Consider the following 19,977-nt stretch of genomic DNA (forward strand, 5'->3'; position numbering starts at 1 on the left):
TTACCCCAAACAAGTAAATACAAACACTCAGTTCATTTATCGTTCTGGCTTTTAAATCACCAAACCACAGCTAAAACCTAATTAGGTGTTTATCTTATTTGAAAAGTTCATTTTCAAATTTTGGAGGGTAGAAGAATGACATTATACCTGCATGTTTTGCTTGCTTTGAATTCTCAATCTCTTCCAAGGCTCCAGACCCTTTTTCCTTAGCAACACACTTTCATAATGATCTCTGGCTACTGCTTCCAGCTGCTGGTTCCTCTTAATTCTTCTGTGCTTCTCTAGTTCTCTCTGGAAAAAAAAAAAGTAAAAATGCTGAGGAAGGACAAAAGTGGCAACACAGGAGGCTCCTGAACTTCCCTTCTCCTTTGGATGCGCTAAATAGAGCAATTTCCCCTGGAAGAAATCCTGAAACTAGCTGAGTGACTTTTCTATATTGGGAAAATGAGTAAATACCCACGTTAAAACGGGCAGAAGAGGCTGAGACACATTCTTGCCATGAACTCACCCCTGGCACAGACCTATACCACAGGGAGGGAACTCCCAACTTGCAGCTTCTCCCTGAGGAGCAAAAAGCCTTTGGACTGCACATCTATAACACCATTAAAAAAAAATTCTTAGAAATAAGTTTATTTGAGTTGTACATTAACTATGTCGAAATAGTTGATGGAAATGGTATACAGCAAAGTTTCCTTTCCCATTCTTGTCCTCTAGCCAACTGGATTTCCTCTTTACTATTAGCAAGTTCCTATGTGTCTTTTTAGAAATGATTTTTTTTTTAACAGAACAAGAGCTCTGATCATTACCAGAGCTTAATTTATCTTAGAAAAATGCCCCAGGGCAGCCACCCTCCCCTTTAATGGCTATGTAATATGCCATGGAGATGCAGACATATGGATATTATATACAAGTAGAACCCCGATTTTTAAAACAACCAAAGGGATGGTCCTCAAAACACCTAGCTCTCCTAACATCAAAAGCAATGGGGCTTATGTCCATGAGACATGCAACTATGCAAAGAAACAGTTCTTGGTGGATGGGTGAGATCCCGCTGGCTATGCCCCTAGGGTTCGGCCCTAAGGGAGAACAGGTAAAAATGCCCACCTCCTAGTTTTTCCTAAAAAGGGGTTTCAACACATACTTTACAAGGGTCTGCCTGAGGGTCTGGCTTCTAATTTAGCATGTGTCTAGGAGCTAGTAGCAAACCTCTAGAAGGTTGGGGGAGCTTGTTGGCCCTTAACCTGACCTTCTTCCTTCTGCTCACTCAGATAATAAAACCAGATTGGCAGCATCTCTGGAAGAAGTGTGTGTGCACATCTGGCACGCCAGTTTTTGTGAATGACACCTGAGGGATGGGTCCCTGGATCGCTGGCTGATAGCCAAAAGAACTTACATTCATATTCCCACAGGACTATAGCAAACAAAGAAGCAATTTTTAAATAAGTGCAAGGACATCAGGACTCTGGTCAAGATAGAGGCACAGGCATACATGGCTCACCTTTTCACACAACCACATCAAAATTACAACTAAAATGTAGAATAACCATCACTCAGGAGCAACAGAAACTGAGCTGAATGGAAGTCTCACAATGACGAATTCAAGTTGAATAGAAGTCTGACGACTGCTGAATTAAAGAAACCACATCCATCCAGACTGGCAGGAGGGACACAGACCTGGAACAGGCTGGTGCCATACCCACGTGTTGTAGAAAGAAATTCAGGAGGGTATCTCAGGAGTAAGGAGTCCAGTCTCACACCAGGTCCCCCAGCCCAGGGTTCCAGTGCCAGGAAGATAAGTCCCTACAACTTCTGAATGCAAAAAGCAGTGGGGGTTGAGTCAGTGGAAGAAACTTCTAGAGCCCCAAGCAGTTCCTCTTAAAGATCCCACACATGGAGTCACCTACTCAGACTCACTCACTCTGAGCTTCAGCACTGGGATTGCATCTTGGGTTATACAGGGAAGAAGTGAAGTAACTGGCTTCAAGGTGAGCAGAGGCCATTATTCCTTTTCTAAACCCTCTGTCCACAGAATCAGCAAGCTTGTGCCATATCTGAGACTCCATCAATCTGACTAACACTGTTTGACTTGCCTTGGAGATTCCCAGAGACTCCATCCCATCTGACTTATGGATACATCCAAGCTGCTTTTCCATATGAATGACTGGCCATGGCTCATACTTCACAACTTCCTAAATTCTATCAAACAAGCAACAGCTGGCCCCAGTGAGCCCCAGGCCCAGGACTAGGAGCAGACATCTCAGATTGCCTTATAGCTCAGGGAGAGTGGTCCCAGGCAAAACACAGATGGGGGCTGACTTTGGCCTGGTCTACCTACAAAACACCAGGGCCAGAGCACGACTACCTTGCCTCTCTGCACAGCAGATCCTCCGCAGAGGGTAGAGGTTGGTTGTCAGTGGTCACAGCCAATCCTTGTAGCTGACTGGCCTGGATAAATCCCTTTAATTGATCTGCCAACAACAACCAAGTCACAACTACAAGAGGAGCGTGTACTCAGACCACACAAAGGGTGTACCTCAAGTACCCATCTTGGGTGACAGGGGAAGTTGTGCCACTGAACACAACAGGACACCTACTACATTAGGCCACACTACCAAGACACAGAGTCAAAGCAGCTCTACCCAATACATAGAAACAAACACAGGGAGGCTGCCAAAATGAGGAGACAAACAAACATGGCCCAAATGGAGGAACAGATCAAAACTCCAGAAAAAGAGCTAAATGAAACAAAGATAAGCAATCTATCAGAAGCAGAGTTAAAAACACTGGTTATAAGGATGCTCAAGGAACTTAGTGAGGATCTTAACAGCACAAAATAGATCCAGTCAGAAATGAAGGATACACTAAATAAAGTAAAGAACAATTTACAGGGAAATAACCGTAGAGTGGGTGAAGCCAAGAATCAAATCAATGATTTGGAAAATAAGGAAGTGAAAAGTAACCAATCAGAACGACAAAATGATAAAGGAACCCCCCCAAAATGAGGATAGTATAAACAGCCTCTAGGACAACTTCAAAAGGTGCAACACTTGCATCACAGGGGTGACAGAGAGAGAAGAGGAAGAGCAAGAAATTGGAAATCTATTTGAAAAAATTGTGAAAGAAAACTTCCCTAATTTTGTGAAGGAAATAGACATGAAAGTCCAGGAAGCAGAGGGAGTCCCAATTACGATGAATGCAAAGAGGCCCACTTTAAGACACATCATATTTAAAAGGCCAAAGGTTAAATATAAAGAAAGAATATTAAAAACAGCAAGATAAAAGCAGTTAGTTACCTACAAGGAAGTTCCCAGAAGACTGTCAGCTGATTTCTCAGAAACTTTGCAGGCTTAGAAGGGATTGGCAAGAAATATTCAAACTCATGAAGAACAGGGACCTACAGCCAAGATTACTCTATCCAGCAAAGCTATATTTAGAATGGAAGGGCAGATAAAGAGCTTCCCAGACAGAAAAAAATTAAAGGAATTCAGCATCACCAAGTCCTTATTATATGGAATGTTAAAGGGACTTATTTAAGAAAAAGGAGATCAAAACTATGAACAATAAAATGGCAAAAAAATGCATATCTATCAAAATTGAATCTAAAAAACAAACTAAACAAACAAAGAAGAACAGAGACAGAATCCTGGATCCAGAGAGTGTTTTGATGGTTACCAGATGGGAAGGGTGTGGGGGAATGGGTGATGAGGTGAGGGGATTAAGAAGTACAAATAGGTAGTTATAGAATAGCCATGGAAATGTAAAGTACAACATAGGAAATGGAGTAGCCAAAGAACTTATACTCATGATCCATGAACATGAACAATAGTGGAGGGATTGCCCGAGGGAGTAGGGGGTGCTTGGTAGAGGGTTCAAACAGGGAAAACTTGGGATAACTGTATTAGCATAATCAATAAAATATAATTTAAAAATGAATGTAGGATCAACAGTCCCCCTTCCATTCCATCCCCCCAACAGTGGCTACACAACTGGGCTCAGTGCAGAGGGAAAAGCCTAAAACATGCATCTCCTGGTTTCCCCCTGGAAGGGGCTTACCTATATACATTCCCAGCTAGTGCCTGAGGGTACGGCCTCAAATCAGCTTGCCTCCAATTATTAATATCTTGGCATATATTCAACTATTGGGAGTTACTAAGAACAAAAATAGCAGCTTGGGTGATCATAAAGTCTTGAGATACAACCAGGAGCCTGGGCCGAGTTCACTGATGTCCTACACATGACCATTTTGTCAAGACTATGAGAGGTTGCTGTTATAGCTAATGCACAGAAACCAACAGAGTCAAGAAAAAACAAAGAAATGAGGAATGTGTTCCAAACAAAAGCACAAGACAAGTCTCAGAAACCAATCTTAATGAAATGGAGGTAGTGATTGATGCATTGAAGAGTTCAAAATAATGGTCATGAAGATGCTTACTGAGGTTAGGAGAGCAAAGCATGAAGAAAGAATTTTAGCAAAGGGATAGAAAATATTTAAAAAGTACCGATCATAAGCATATAGCTGAAGAATATAATAATTGCACTGAAAATTTCATAGGGGTTCAACAAAAGACTAGATCAAGCAGAAGAAAGGATCAGCTAACTTGTAGACAGAGTAGTGAAACATCCAATCAGAGGAACAAGAAAAAAACAGAACGCAAAAGAGTGGGCATGTGACACCATCATCAGTGGGACAGATGTATGCATTATAGGGGTTGCAGAGGAAGAAGAGAGAAAGGAGAAGAGAGAAAGGAGAAGAGAGCTATTCAAAGAAATACTGGCTGAAAACTTTCCTAACCTGGGGAAGGAAACAGATATCCAGATCCAGGAAGCCTGAGGAATACCAAAAAAGATTAACTAAAAAGACATACACCAAGACACATTACACAATTGAAATGTCAAAAGTTAAAGACAAGGACAAAATCTTAAAAGCAGAAAGAGAAAAGCAATTTGTTACATAAAGGGCACTCCCATGAGACTATAAATAGATTTTTCAGCAGAAACCTTGAAGGCCAGAGGGAGTGGAATGATACAGTCAAAGTATTGGAAAAAAAAATAGTGCCAACTAGGAATGATCTACCCAGCAAAGGCACCCTTCAAAAGTGAAGAATGAACAGAATTTCCCAGACAAACAAAAGCTGAAAGAGTTCATCACCATTAGACTAGCTTTACAAGAAATGATAAAAGGACTTCAAGATGAAACAAAGAATGCTAATTAGTAATATGAAAACATTTGAAAGCATAAAGCTCTCTGGTAAAGGGAAACATATAGTTAAATTCAAAACACTCTAATGTAATGGTGTGGGTGAATCACTTATAAGTCTAAATAAAGGTTAAAAGACAAACTGTTAAAAATAACTAACTAAAACAATTTGTTGTAGATAAACAATATAAAAAGATGTATGTTATGATATCAAGCACATAAATTGGGGATGCAGGAGTGTAAAAATAAAGTTTTTGTATGCATTCAAACTTATCAGCTACAAGATATTTTATATAAGCCTCAAGGTAATTACAAAATATAAACATATAGCAGATACACACACACCACAGAAAATAAAGGAATCAAAGCATATCACTAAAAGAATCATCAAATCAAATGAAGAAAGAAAGACAGGAACAAAGGAACTCAAAACAGCCAGAAAACAGTTAACAAAATGACAATGGTAAGTCCATACCTATCAATAATTACTGTTAAATGTATAGAGACTAAATTTTGCAATCAAAAAACAGAGTGGCTGAATGTATCAGAGAAAACAAGAACCAACTATACATTTTAAGAGGCTCACTTCAGCTTTAAGGACACACACAGAGTGAAAGTGAAGAGATACTCCATGCACGTGGCAGAGAAGAAAGGGAAAAGATATTCCATGCAAGTGGAAACCAAAAAAGAGATGGGTAGCTACATTTATACCAGCCAAAACAGACATTAAGCCAAAAACTGTAACAAGAGATAAAGAAGGTCATTATATATCAAGATAAAGGGGTTAACTCATGAAGAGGCTACAACAATTGTAAATACTCATGCACCCAACATAAGAGCACCTCAATACAAAAAGCCAATGTCAACATACTGAAGGGAGAAATAGACAACAATAGAACAACAGTACGTGACTTCAATAACACACTTAAACAATGAATAGATCATCCAGACACAGAAAAATCAATAAAGAAACTTTGGACTTAAACTGCATGTTAATCCAGATGAACCTAACAGACACATACAGAACATTACATCTAATTGCAACTGAATATACATTTTCTCAAGTGCACATGGAACCTTCTCCGGGATAGATCATATGTTAGGCCACAAAACAAGTCTAAATAAATTTACAAGGATTAAAATCATATCTAGCATCTCTTTTGATGATAATGTTATGAAATTAGAAATCAATTTCATATTTATTCTTTATGCAGGCCATTTCCCAAGTTGATTTCATTCACTTCCAGAGCATCAAAAACATTGACATGCTTTTGACTCCAAGATTCCTTACTAAAACCTTGATGTCCAGACTTGTATATTCATCTGCCAATCTGACAAATTCACTGGGAGGTCTAATAGGCATCTCACAGTTAACGTGCCTTCAGTGGACCTTGCAGAGGCCTTCTCAGCATCCAGCAGCTCAAACATCACCCCCTCAGAGAGGCCTTTCCCATCCTGCTTCCCCTATTACAGCTTTACCTCCCTACTTCTTTGGCTGTTATCTTATGTATTACCTGTTTTCCCCAGATAGCCTATATATTTTTGAGGGCAGGGCTACTGTCTGTCTTCTCCACTGCTCTACTCGAACACCCAAAACAATGTCTAGCACAGAGTAGATGCTCTAATGGTATTTGTTAAATGAACAAATATGCTTGTTAAGCAATTATGGAAGATTTGATGCCTTTCATAATTTTCCATAAACCAGAGAAAACCTGGTTTTCTCTGATAAAATTATCTTTTCAAACATAAACTTCATCAACTATCAATGAAAAGCACTTACACAGCTATTAAAGTAATTGTCTAGAAAGTAAGCTTTTATCAAAAGTGACCAACAAGGCCCTGACTGGTGTGGCTCAGTGGATTGAGTGCCGGACTGCAAAGCAAAAGGTTGCTGGTTCAATTCCCAGTCAGATCACAGGCCTGGGTTGAGGACCAGGACCCTAGTAGGGGGCATTTGAGGGGCAATCACACACTGATATTTCTCTTCCTCTCTCCCTCCCTTCTCTCCAAAAAGAAATAAAGTCTTTAAAATTTTTCATTAAAAAAATGAGCAATGAGATGTTAAGACAAGTTTAGATTTTTATTTTAAAAGACTGTTGTGAGACCTGTGAGTGGCCATGTTACTGCTGTATCTGACACTAAAGGGCAGGGCCACCTGTGGACCCTCGGTGACCATGCTGTCCCAGGTGGGACTTCCCCCATTGCTACTGTGGCTCCCTCTCTGAAGAGTGGAGCACATGTAGGTCCAGGGGAACAGCAGATAACAAAGACCTTGCAGAGGACAGCCAAGTCTTCATACCGAACCACTTTTTCCTGAATATGGAAGACAAATAGGTCATGAGATCTTTCCTGAGAAAGTCTTCCAGTTCCTTTATCCTAAAACTGGTGCCACAGGACTTACCTTGTATTTTGTATCCAAGGAAATATATGTGAATGCCTTGAGACCTTCTCTACCATATTAGCATTTGGGTTGCTTGTCTATGTAGTTAAAAAGTTTGGTACCACTGTTGAACAACTTGCTGATAAACTTGAGCAAAAAAGTGCACAACTAAAAGAGGTGAAGCAGGCTTCCATCAAACACATGTAAGATGTGACTGCCTTTGAGAAGTCACAGCAGGCACTGGTTTAGAAATGTCATTCTCTTTTTGATGTCCAGAGGAATAACATTGCTATGGCCTTGGAAATGGCTTACTGTGAATGGCTCTATGAAGGATACAAGGAGGTAAAGAATCACCTGTGCAGAATATGAGGAGTAAAAGGAATAAGACTACACAGAATCAGCTGGGTGGAGAAACACGCTGTGTAGAGCATCTATGACAGAAGCAAAAGGACACAACTGCCACGTGCATTTTAGATCTAAAGCTGCTCACAAAGAAAGCTCAAACACGACCAGTGAGTAAATGCATCTACTTTCATTGAGAGAGCTACAAACAGCTTACTTACTAAAAAGAAACTAGTCTATGTGACAAAGTCTTTTGTCTATTGTTGTAGACCCAACATTTTAACTTTCTTAAAAATGAAAGATTTTGGTTTGGTACAATGAGAGAAATAAAATAACGTATTTGTCCATTATGCATCATTCTTCTTGCTCAGCATAAGCTTTAATCTTCCAACGCGAAAAAGCTGGACAGAGTAAATGAATAACTTTTTATGAACCAATCAGAAAATTCAAGCCATTGCACATCTGGAGAAATAGGCACCTTTGGGGAGACACAGAACCAGACAATTTGCTTATGTGAGGCAGAAGCTACTGTACACACAGGAGCCAATAAAAGGATTAAACTCGAAATTTTGGCAAATTGTTGGAGGCCAAACGTGGGCCAGCATGAGAAATGTGAAGCTCCTCTGGGTCACAGCTATAGGGACATTCCCCTCTTTTTATATATCTTTGTTCTAAGAACTCCACCGGGTTTCCAAAGAGAGAATCAGGGAGAGTCAAGTTCCCATCATGGTTCTGGCTGACAGAGAGAAGCAGCGACCACTGCAAAATTTGCCCAGATCATTGTCCCTTAGGGAACAAAAGACTTTATTCGCAAGTGGTACCACCCGAGGGCCCCAGGGGGAATGCCACTGTAGCCGGGGGAGGGAACTCTGACAAGGCCACTGTCCCTATCTCACTTACGTGGAGGGGGAACCTCAGGAAGGGAAGGGCTTTCAGGTCACACACTATCTAGTGGGCACTGAAAGACTGGAACGTAAGGAAAAGCTCTGCTCCTACAGTAGGGGCAGATATTCTCCTAAATGACCAACATTAGGCCTCCAAAGAGTGAAGCCTCATCAGAACATTAGAGAATGCTCCCCCTTGTCTACACCCTACCAGCAGGCTAACATACCTCCAGTTAATAAAATAGAGTACAACTGAGAGAGCTGCGGGAGACAGATTCTCTGTGGGGAACAGTATAAAGGGAAGACCCAAGGCCAACAGAGGAGACAAAACACAGTCAATAGAGGAAACCGAATTCTATGGTGCCCACAGCAACAACAAACCTCAACAATGGTAATCACATAATTAACATACTTCAAACGCAGCCCAACTCTGGCTAGATTAACACACATCTCCACAGTAAAGGCCTGTTTATCTCAGTTTCTACTGTTGTGAACAACATGCCTGGCATATATATATGACATGCCAAAAGACAAAAAATAAGGTCTGAAAAGATAAAGCAATCATCAGAACAAGATTCAGATATGATAGAAATGTTGGAAATATCAGAGAAATGAAGTTTGAAATAATTTATGATATCAATAAAGGCTATAATGGTAAAGGTAGTCATCACTCAAGACCAGACAGGTAGTTTTAGCAGAGACATGGACAATATATATATAATAGTCAAACGAAAACACCAGAAATCAACAACATATTAACAGAAATGAAGAGGGCCTTCAACGGGCTCATCTCTAGACGTTACACAGTTAAGGAAAGAATCAGGAACCTGAACTGAGGCAACATAAATTATACATACTGAGAGGCGAAGAGAAATAAGAGTAAAAAACTCAGCAGAGCATCCAGGAGCTGAGGACAATACCAAACAATTAATACAAGCAGAGCTGGAATTCCAGAAGGAGGGGAAAATATTTCCAGGTAGAGTATTTGAGGAAATAATGAGTAAACACATTTTTAAATAACTGACAGCATATCAAGAAACTCAGAGACCACCAAGCAGGGGAAAACAGACAAAAAACCACACACACTTAGACATATCATATTCAAACCGCTAAAAGCCAAATACAGAAAAAATCTTGTATGCAGCTAGTGGGAAAAACTCACCTTACCCATTGTAATAGACCAAATGTCTATGTTCCGTGCAGATTGGTGTGCTGAAGCCTTAATACCCCAGGGTGGCTGTATTTGGACATGGGGCCTCTAAGGAAGTAGTTATGGGAAAATGAGGTCCTAAGGGCGGGATTAACATCCTTATATGAAGAGAAACCAGAGAGCTCATGTGTTCTCTCTCTCTTCCTCTAAGTGCACGCACTGAGGAAATGCAACTGGGGGACACCGTGAAAAGGGGGCCAACTACAAGCCAGAGAGGGAGCTCTCACCAGAAACCAACCACGTAGAAACTCTTATCTGAGATGGACAGCCTACCGAACCGTGAGAAAATTAATTTTTGTTATTTAAGTCTGTGGTATTCTGTGGTATGGCAGCCTGAGTAGCCTGACACCTACAATAGAACAAAGCTAAGAATTAAAGCAAACTTCTTAATTTTCTTGTCAGAAATCCAGCAAGTAAGACAATAAAGTAAGATCTTTAAAGCGTTGAAAGAAAAAACTGTCAATCCAGAATTCTATATTGAGCAAAAATACCCTTCAAAAATGAAGGAGAAATAAACTTTCTCAGATGAACAAAAACAAAAGGGGCCTTGGCCAGGTGGCTCAGTAGGTTGTAGTGTCATTCCATACACCAAAGGGTTGTGGGTTTGATTCCCAAGCAGGGCATGAATCTAGGTTGTGGGTTCGATCCCTGTTCTTGGCATGTACAAGAGGCAACCAATTGATGCTTCTCTAACATTGGTGTTCTTCCTTTCCTTTTCCTTCCTTTCTTCCTTCTATCTATCTATCTACCTATCTATCTTTTTCCCTTCTTCTCTTTCTAAAATTAATAAACACATCCTCAGGTGAGGAAAAAAAATGTTTTTTTTTTTTAAAAAGGGAATTTACTACCAAAAAACTTACAGTACAAGGAATGTCAAAATTCTTCAGGCAGAAGTAATAAGATAAAGGTTAAAAACTTAGACCTATGCAAAGAGACAAAGAGCATCAGCCCTGGCCGGAGTGGCTCAGTGGACTGAGTGCCAGCCTGTGAACCAAAGGGTCAATGGTTAGACTACCAGTCTAGGGCACATGCCTGGGTTGTGGGCCAGGTCCCCAGTGTGGGGCGCATGTGAGGCAACCACACATTGATGTTTCTCTCCCTCTCTTTCCCTCCCTTCCCCTCTCTAAAAAATAAATAATCTTTTTTTTTTTAAAGAAAGAAGTAAAGAGCACCAGAAATGAATGAAATAAAGGTAAAATATAATCTTAAGCTTATTTTTAATTACACTAATATATAACTCTTCAAAACAATAAAAGTTACAAGGTACTGGGTATTTACATATATAGATGCATGAAATATATGACAATAATAGTGAGAGACTGCAAGACAAAGATGTCTTCTCCCACTACTCTTACTCAGCCTTGCACTGCTATACCTAGCTAGTGTAGTAAGGCAAGAAAAATAAATAAAAGCCATACAGATTGGAAAAAAAGAAATAAAACCGCCTTTATTAGCAGACTTGTTTGCATATGTACAAAACTCCAACAAATCCACAAAAACCTCCTAGAACTAACAATTGAGTTTAGCAAGGTCACAGGATACAAAGTCAACACACAAAAATAAATTGTGTTTCTACATACTAGCAATGAATAAATAAAATCTGAAATTTTAAAAAGATATCATTCACAATAGTACCACAAAAAAAAGTACTTAGCTATAAATCTAACAAAATATATATAAGATCAATGGAAAGCTATAAGACAATCATGAAACAAATCAAAGATCTAATAAATGGAGAGATACCATGTTTGTAAAGATTCAATGTTGTTAAGATATATATTCTTCCAATTTGATCAATAATTCAGTATGATCGTGAATAAAATTTTAGCAAGATTTTTATACTTACCAAGAAGATTGGTCTAAAATTTGTATAGGATGGCAAAAGAACTTGAATAGCCAATACATTGTGAAAAAGAATAAAGTGGGAGAATTCACATTTACTATATCCAGGATTTTCTATAAAGCTACAGCAACCAGAGACAGTGTGGTACTGTTAAAGGAATATACATAAAGATCAGTAGAACAGAATAGAGCCCAGAAGTAGATCCACAAATATAGTTAACTGAGTTTTAACAAAGGTAAGAAGGTAATTCGTAACTACTTGGTATCAGGAACCACTAAAATTATGTAGCACACATACTGGGAAATGCTACTTTAGAACCACTTATGTCACTTTTAAGGGAGGTAACTGAGCTGTATCTAGAGATTTCTTAGACTGACTTAGCAAATGATGAATTATAGCACATTGTATATGCCTTCTGCTCCATGGACAAACTTACCCATTCAGGGGATACCCAGTCAGCCTCTTTCTCCAGCCAGTCCTACCATTGCCTAATAAGCTCATAAACAAAGTGGCTGAGGTGGCAGGGATGGAGGTTGTACAAGGGCTTGGCAACACAGACTTCCACTCACCAAGGTTGACTGGCTATGGTCACTACTGACTGCCCAAACGGCTAGCAGTCTCCAATATGGCACCATTTTCTGGGTTGACCAGCAAGCTATTGGGTGGCAGGTTGATAATATTAAACTGTTTCTATCATAGAAGGAGCAGTGTTTTGTTCTTACTGGAAGAACTGGAAGAATGTTTATTCTGGATATGGATTTGCTTTTCCCCTACCCGATGTTTCCGCCCAAATTACTATCCATGGACTTGCATGGTCTCATCCGTGGACTTACACAATGCTTATCCACCATCAAGGTACTTCACACAGCATGGCTTCTGATCACAGAACTCACTGTACAGCAAAAGAAGCATGGCAATGGGCCTATACACATGGAACTTACTGGACTTATCATGTCCCCTACCATCCCGAAGCAGCTGGCTTGACAGAATGGTGACATGGTCTTCCAAAGAATCAGTTGCAGTGCCAGTTAGGCAGCAATACCTTGCAGGTGTGGGGTACAGTTTTCTAGAAGGCTGTACATACTCTGCATCCACATCCAGTATATGATACTATTCTCCCATAGCCAGGATTCATGGGTTCCAGGAATCGAGAGACGGAAATGGGAGTGGTAGTACTTACTCATGATTATCTCCAATGACCCACTAGTAAAATTTTTGCTCCCTTTTCCCACAACTTTAAGTCCCATCAGTCTAGTGGTCTTGGTTCCAAATGGGGGGAATGCTTCTACCAGGAGACACACAGTAATTCCACTGCAGTAGAATTTAAGAATGCGACCCATTCATTTTGGGCTCCTCTGACTCTAAATCAACAGGCGAAAAGGAAGTGCTGGCTGGGGTACATGATCCTGAGTACGAAGGGAAACTGGATCACTGCTCCAAGTGAAGGCAAGGAGGAGTATTTCTGAAATACAGGAGACCCTTGCAGGGGTGTCCAACCCATGGCCTGCAGGCCACATGCAGCCCAGAACGGCTATGAATGAGGCCCAGCACAAAATCATAAGTTTACTTAAAACCTCTTTTTTTTTTTTTTGCTCATCAGTTTTCACTAGTGTTTGTGTATTTAATGTGTGCCCAAGACAACTCTTCTTCCAGTGTGGCCCAGAGATGCCAAAAGGTTAGACACCCCTGCTAGAGTATATCTTAGTATTACCAGGCCCCGTGATTAAGGTCAATTGAAAACTACAAAAACCCAGTCCACACTGGACTACTAATGGCCCAGACCCTTAGAACTGAAGATTTGGGGTCGCCTCACCAGGTAAAAAACTGCAACCAGCAGAGGAGCTTGCTGAAGCAACAGGGGAGAGTGGGTAGTGGAAGAAGGTAGTTATAAATCTAGCAACTCCCACTTGACCAGTTACATAAATGAAGACTGTAATTGTCATGAGTATTCTTTTCTTATTTTGCTATGAATATATATTTGTGTGTGTGTGTGTGTATATATATATCTTTCTTTTCTTTCCTCTATTATTCTCTTATTATGCAACATAAGATGTATTGGCTTCATATCATGGTATTTAAGTAGTATTCATTTTACATCCTAATATTTAACTTATGGGATATCAAGAAGAGTGACGTTTTGAGTGACGTTTACGTCACTCAAAGACTTTACCTCTTCTTTTGGGGAAGAGGTTAGTGCATTTCCAGGGTAGCTGTATCATGCTAGACAGAGTTATGATATTGTTATTGCCTTTATTTGAAGATTAGTTTGGTTAAAGGTGTATATGGATGCCAAGTTAACAGTGGGTGGACTTGTGATGGTTAATTTTATGTGTCAGTTTGCCTGTGCCACAGGGTGCCCAGATGAAATGTTATTTCTGGGTGTGTCTGTGAAGACATTTCTGTATGGTATTAACATTTGAATCCATGGGCTCAATAAAGTAGACTGATGTCCCATGCATGTATGGGTATCATCCAATCCTTTAAGAGCTCGAATAGGACAATAAGGCAGAAGGAGGAGGAATTTGCCCTTTTGCTTCCTGCCTGAGTGCTTGAGCCAGGACATTGGTCTCCTGCCCGTGAACTGGAATTATATTGCTGGCTTTCCTGAGTCTCCAGCTTCTGGGTGGCAGATTGTGGGGCTTCTCAGCTTTCATAATCACGTCAGCCAATTCCTTATATAAATCTCTTCCTATAGTATATATATTTATACACACATATATCTTATCCTTTCTGTTTCCCTGGAGAACCCTAATACAATTTTCACTTCAAATCTCTTTTCTATGAAAATGCCTCTAACTCTAATGTCTCCAAATCCCCACAGGTCTTGCCTTGCATGACCTTGTTGATCTCCTCTGGTCTGTGACCCACAAAACAGCATAGGCTCTACTGCCCCATCTCTCACAGGGTTGTATTTTAAGGCCTTATCTTTCCAAATAGAATTTAATAGCCTTGAAAATAAGAGTTCTACCTCTTATTTCTTCTGTGTGTATTTCCTTCCATTGTTCATTTATTCACTCATTCAACACACTTGCTGAGTTCCTAGTATGCTCCACACACTGCTAGCCAATGCAGTCGTCAGCAACATCAGACTGCGCCCTCTACTCTTACAGAGATTACAGCTTAACTAGAGATGCAGACACAAATAAAACAACCACAGAATAAATGCATAATTAAAGCTTTGGTAATGCTTTGAAGGAAATATATTCAGAGGCAGAGATAATCTAACCTATCCTTGGGTGGAGAGAAGGGTGGGGGCAAGGCAGGAAAGGCTAATCTGGAAGAAGTCAAGATTGATCTAAAATGTAAAGAATGAGGGTTTTCACAAAACAGAGAAAAAGGATGGTGGTGGGAACAGAGTATTCTAGACAGAAGTTCAGGGAGGGGAAAGTACACAGGGCTATCACACTGCACACAAGCTGCCTCAAGAGACAGGCAGCTGACCAGACACTTGCTACGAACCATTTTCTTCAGTCTCCTCTCTTCTCGTTTTTTCTCAAGCTCTGCCTCCTTTTCTTCTGCCTCTCTCTTCTGACGCTCCTCCTCTTGGGCCTTTAACTGGGCCTGATTAAGACCAGAATTTGTAAAAATCAGAACCCTCAATTTATATGGAAATACGATCTTTTAAGTTGAGGCTGAGCAAAGTTAAGTATCTGCCAAGGTATCCACCCTGTCTCTGGAAAAAATTTTGCTGTTTGTGATAAAAGTAAAAAACCCAATCAACAGATGGTCAGTTGCATAACTTGAAAGTTTCTACAAGGAATTCTCTTCTCCTTGGGAAGATGAGACTAAGCATGAATAAGACCATTAACTTTTTTTATCATAAAAGGATTACTTTCTAGTTCTTATTTTCATCTGTGAAATACTAAGGCTGAAATATATATAGTATGGGAAATTTTTTTCTTTCATTTCACAGAAAACCCTTCAAACCTGGTAGTATTATCTATTTTTTTTTTAGTAGACACAAAATTTACTTCTGACAATCCAAGTTGAAACTTCAAAAAACTTCAAAGCCCTTTGCAAACTTGTCAGGTAGAACATCTACCTGTAACACATTAGTCTTGGTTATGTGTAAATCTTCCACTCTGCTAGTTCCCATCAACTTTTGCAACATTTGCTGCTCTACTAATGATCATCATCACGCTTTCTCCCCCTCATTTTTCTACAATTGTCAGAGTTCAGGCCCGTAGGCAAAAAGCCATCACCAAAGTTGGTTTAACTCCATTGTCTCATTAGGCTTAAACAAGCTAGGTTTAATTTTTTAATAAAGACCTAGGCTAATCCTTTTTTTGCCTCAGTTTGCATTCTTGGTTTATTACCAGTTTATCTTCTTCTTGTTTTTTCTTCTTCTCTGCCAAGATCCGCCTACGTTCAGCTCGCTGAGCTGCTCTCTCTTCCATGGCTAGAAAATGGTAGAGTTCCAACGTCAAAAATATAAGGAACACTGCAAAACAAATGCCTCTATTCTTAGTAAAATTTGGTGTTATTAAGGTTTTCTTGTAAGTCAAGTATTCACAATCTCAGAAATGTTTTATATGTATAACATTTACATAAAATATAAATATATAAATTTTAGGTGTGTCTATATATACATTCTCTAAAGGTTAAAGAACTATAATCCCTTCCTCAGCAATGATGAACAATTTGCAGATTATGTTTTTATTTATATTTCTATTAGAGTAACTGTTTACTGGTTTAAATAAGATAACGTGCTAATGATAATTTTAGTATATGAAACCCAGAAACCAGAGTTTTAATTTGATAATTCCTTTAATGAATGTATAAAACTTTACTTGTATCTAACAAGTACTTTGAGAATAGAATTATTCCTGAAATTGCATTGATCCTACTAATTTTTCCTAAATCGCTATACATACGTCTGTATATGTAATAAAAACAAGCACAAATAAAGTTTAGGGTCACGATGAATATATTTTAATTTAGTTTTAAGGCTGGGATATCCAGATGGGCAGGAAATGGAACTGTACTAAGCGCTGGGAGGGCTGGCATCTGAATGAATCTGAGTGTCAGACTCCTGTTCTTAACAGTCTATTAAATACTGGTCCAAAAGAAGCAAGTGCACAACATGGTCTGATGCGATGACTGCCACCCATCCGACCGTCCCAGGAAGAGGAGCATGGGTGGGAGGAGCACCACGCCCTGCTCACCTACGTCAGCCAATATCTACTTTCTATTCCTTGTGCCATGCTACAGGTGGAGAAAATTTAACTCCAAGTTTTAAAAAGATTAATAAAAAAACGACTTACAGATACTAAGTGTCTGCTTTGCTGGAGAAGGAATAGTGGGCGTGTCACAGATAGCGGGAGTGAGGCCGTCTTTAGGGAGGCAGAGAGGATTAAAGGGAGAGCACTCTGAGAAGCGGTCTCGGCACTGTGCCCTTCCTCTTCCTTTCTGGAGCTGGTCACCAAAGACCACTTGAAAAGCAGCCTGGCTGTTTTTTGATTGTCCTCAGTGTTGGACAGAGATGGCATAAATGCTGTCCTGGCAGAGTCAGTGAAAAGATTGCTCATTCCTTCACTAACAGGAGGAAGCTTTATGTATCATGTCATTCAGATGACATCAGTTCTTGGTGGGGCAGCGATTTTGCCACAGGAGAAAAATCAGATTTACCAAACACAATATAATTGTTGAAGTGCCTACCATATGTGGAGTGTGTGACTGTAGTGAAAACAATTAGCAGATTCATTAGGTGGGTTCTGAAGAATGCTTCTCATCTCATAGTATTGTTTGGTTTAAATAACAATTTCTATATTATCAACAATCCTATAAATTAAAATAGGACGTTTATAAATTCCATTACTAAAAGCCTATCATCGAGGTACAACTCATTATAAAATGATGTACTAACTTGATGTAAACTGCTGTGAACTAACCAATATTTTAATGTTAATGAAGTACAATGATAGATGATCTTTATCAGTGTTTATTCTTAGCAGCTACTCAGAGTTTCCTCATGTGTATATTTGTCCCATTACTTTTTTTTATCACAATACAAATCTTAAGTTACAGGAAAATGATAAACCTCTTAGCACTGATTCTTTGGAACTGGCTGGAAAGGCCAGAAAGCTTGGCAGAAGAGGCAGGGAAAAAGTCATGGAGCTTCTCTGGTGCATCCACCTCTCCCGTGTCTACCCCCTCAGACCGACCAGGTTTTGCCAAACCTCAAAACCCAAGAGTTGTCAGTGCAGCACATTCTACCCCACAGGGAAGATAACCACCACAAAGGCCAAACCAAGACAGCTCTGCCTTTAAGAATGGGATGGGGTGTCATCAGCTTCTTGGGGCTTCTTCTGGGTCCAGAAAGATCATTTTGGGAGTTACTTCTACTACCTTCAGTCCCAGGGGAAGCAACAGACGAACTGGAAGAGGGAAAAAAAAATTCAGACCCATAACCAGCTTTGTTCAAAGCCTTTGCACCTGAAGAACTCAAAGAATTTAAAAAAAATAATTAATCCTTCCTCTCTGAGATAACTACGCATTACTACACCCACTAGAGAAACTGGCTGGGAAGGTTGAGTGACTGGCCTGAGTCTACAGAGTGAGTCAGGCACTCATTCCCATCCGGGTACTTCGAATCTGTAGGTGCTGCCCACTTCTTATCCTATCATATATCACAAAAATTGAGTGGACATCTGAAACTTTGTTAAATGGGTTACTAGAAACATAGACTCTTATTCAAGGCTCCAAGATATTTACTTTTATCTAAAAAAAACAATAAATTTAGGCTAGATAATTGGTCCCAGGGACTGCTCCATTTGGACCTGATATGCTGGCTCCTTGGCACTAAACAAAATCAGAAACCCAAGAATCAAGTTAGAGCAGGTAAAGTAGTTTTCTCTCTTACCAGAGCTCCTTAGACAAAGGCAGCTATGATACAACAAATGCTAACTATATAAGTGGATCCTTACAGGCAGCCACTTGCCTTAAATACCTTTTTGTGTCTCTCATGGACCAGTCACAATGCCTGGGTTTCTTTGGTCTGAGAGTGCACAGTGTGAAAGGACAGACCATGCAGCCTGGAAGCTAGGCAAAGTTTAGAAGCCCATCTACCGCAAAGTGGAAAACTAGAAATAATGAGTCCAGGGAGTGTTCTGATACAATGGACATACTTTGAAAGTGCCTTGTGGGTTCTCTTTGGTTCTTCTTTGCAGTTTGACCGCAGGCAGCTCTGTGCGTCAATCACTGCTGCGTCACGCTCTGCTGCCCACCGAGCCTTCGCCAGCCTCTGGCTTTCCTTCAGCTCCAGAATCGTTTTGTGCTGTTCTTGAAGTTTCTTCTTTTGCTTCTCAATCAGCTGTTGCTGGAAGGCATGGCGGCTGTGGAAATGACTCATGCAAATGGGTTTTGCTTTCTGGCTGGTGGTTCTGAGCTTCTCGTTGCTGTCAGGCTGTGGGGAGGGCTCGACATGCAGGGTTTTGTGAAGCTTGTTGTCAGATGTGTTCAGAGGGACATTCTGGAGGGAAACTTGCGAGATGCTGTCTGTTGGTTTGCCTAGGTGGGGGCTAGGCACACAACCACTGCTCCCTGAGGGAGGCTTTTCCCACAAAAGGGGTACTGCAGTCACCTGAGAGAGAAGGAGATGGTATATAGCTCAGCTATTGAAAGGACTGTGCTGACGAGAGCCAACTTCATCTAGTCAGCATTACTCTGTTCAAGGGCACAGTTGCCCTGCACCCCAGCCAGAGTTGCCCTGTGCTCCTGGCCTGGTTACCTCAAAGGCTACCAGCCTTGGCTTTGGAGCCACTCTGAGAGTGGCGCTGCTGGCCAGGAAGACCGGGTGGGAGGGTGGCTACAGCTGTATGGACTACTGACATGGGCCAGGACAATGGAAAATGCACTGCTATAATTTTCTATTTAGCATAGTTCATTTGTGAATTAGGCAAGATACTCCAGATATATGTCACAGGAATTTTAATCTACATGAATTAACACCGAATTTTGCAGAAAATTAAAAATTCTGTAGCAAAGGATATATTCTTTCTCAAGAATGTTGCTAAACTAAGGAATACCTTTACTAATTAATAATAGCTCTTTATAATAGCTGCTTAATAATAACAGCTCTTTAATAATAGTTCTTTCAATGACTCTCTTACCATCATAAAA

General features: G+C 40.2%; 1 protein-coding gene across 4 annotated transcripts in view; it reads right to left on the minus strand.

Moving 5' to 3' along the window:
• CCDC191 (coiled-coil domain containing 191) overlaps positions 1-19,977 on the minus strand; it is a 77,862-nt gene that overhangs the window by 8,246 nt on the left and 49,639 nt on the right. For 3 of the 4 annotated variants that reach the window (XM_053663082.1, XM_037136846.2, XM_053663083.1), the window contains 5 exons: positions 18,984-19,438; positions 18,073-18,233; positions 16,173-16,255; positions 15,316-15,417; positions 148-291 (listed from right to left, as the gene is read on the minus strand). In XM_053663082.1, the coding sequence (XP_053519057.1) occupies positions 148-291; positions 15,316-15,417; positions 16,173-16,255; positions 18,073-18,233; positions 18,984-19,438 (945 nt within the window). The remainder of the gene's footprint in view (positions 1-147; positions 292-15,315; positions 15,418-16,172; positions 16,256-18,072; positions 18,234-18,983; positions 19,439-19,977) is intronic. The other variant, XM_037136848.2, reaches the window with a different exon arrangement.

Source organism: Artibeus jamaicensis, unplaced genomic scaffold (genome assembly GCF_021234435.1).
Source record: "Artibeus jamaicensis isolate MK-2021 breed Jamaican fruit bat unplaced genomic scaffold, CSHL_Jam_final contig_3126, whole genome shotgun sequence".
Lineage (NCBI taxonomy): Eukaryota > Metazoa > Chordata > Mammalia > Chiroptera > Phyllostomidae > Artibeus > Artibeus jamaicensis.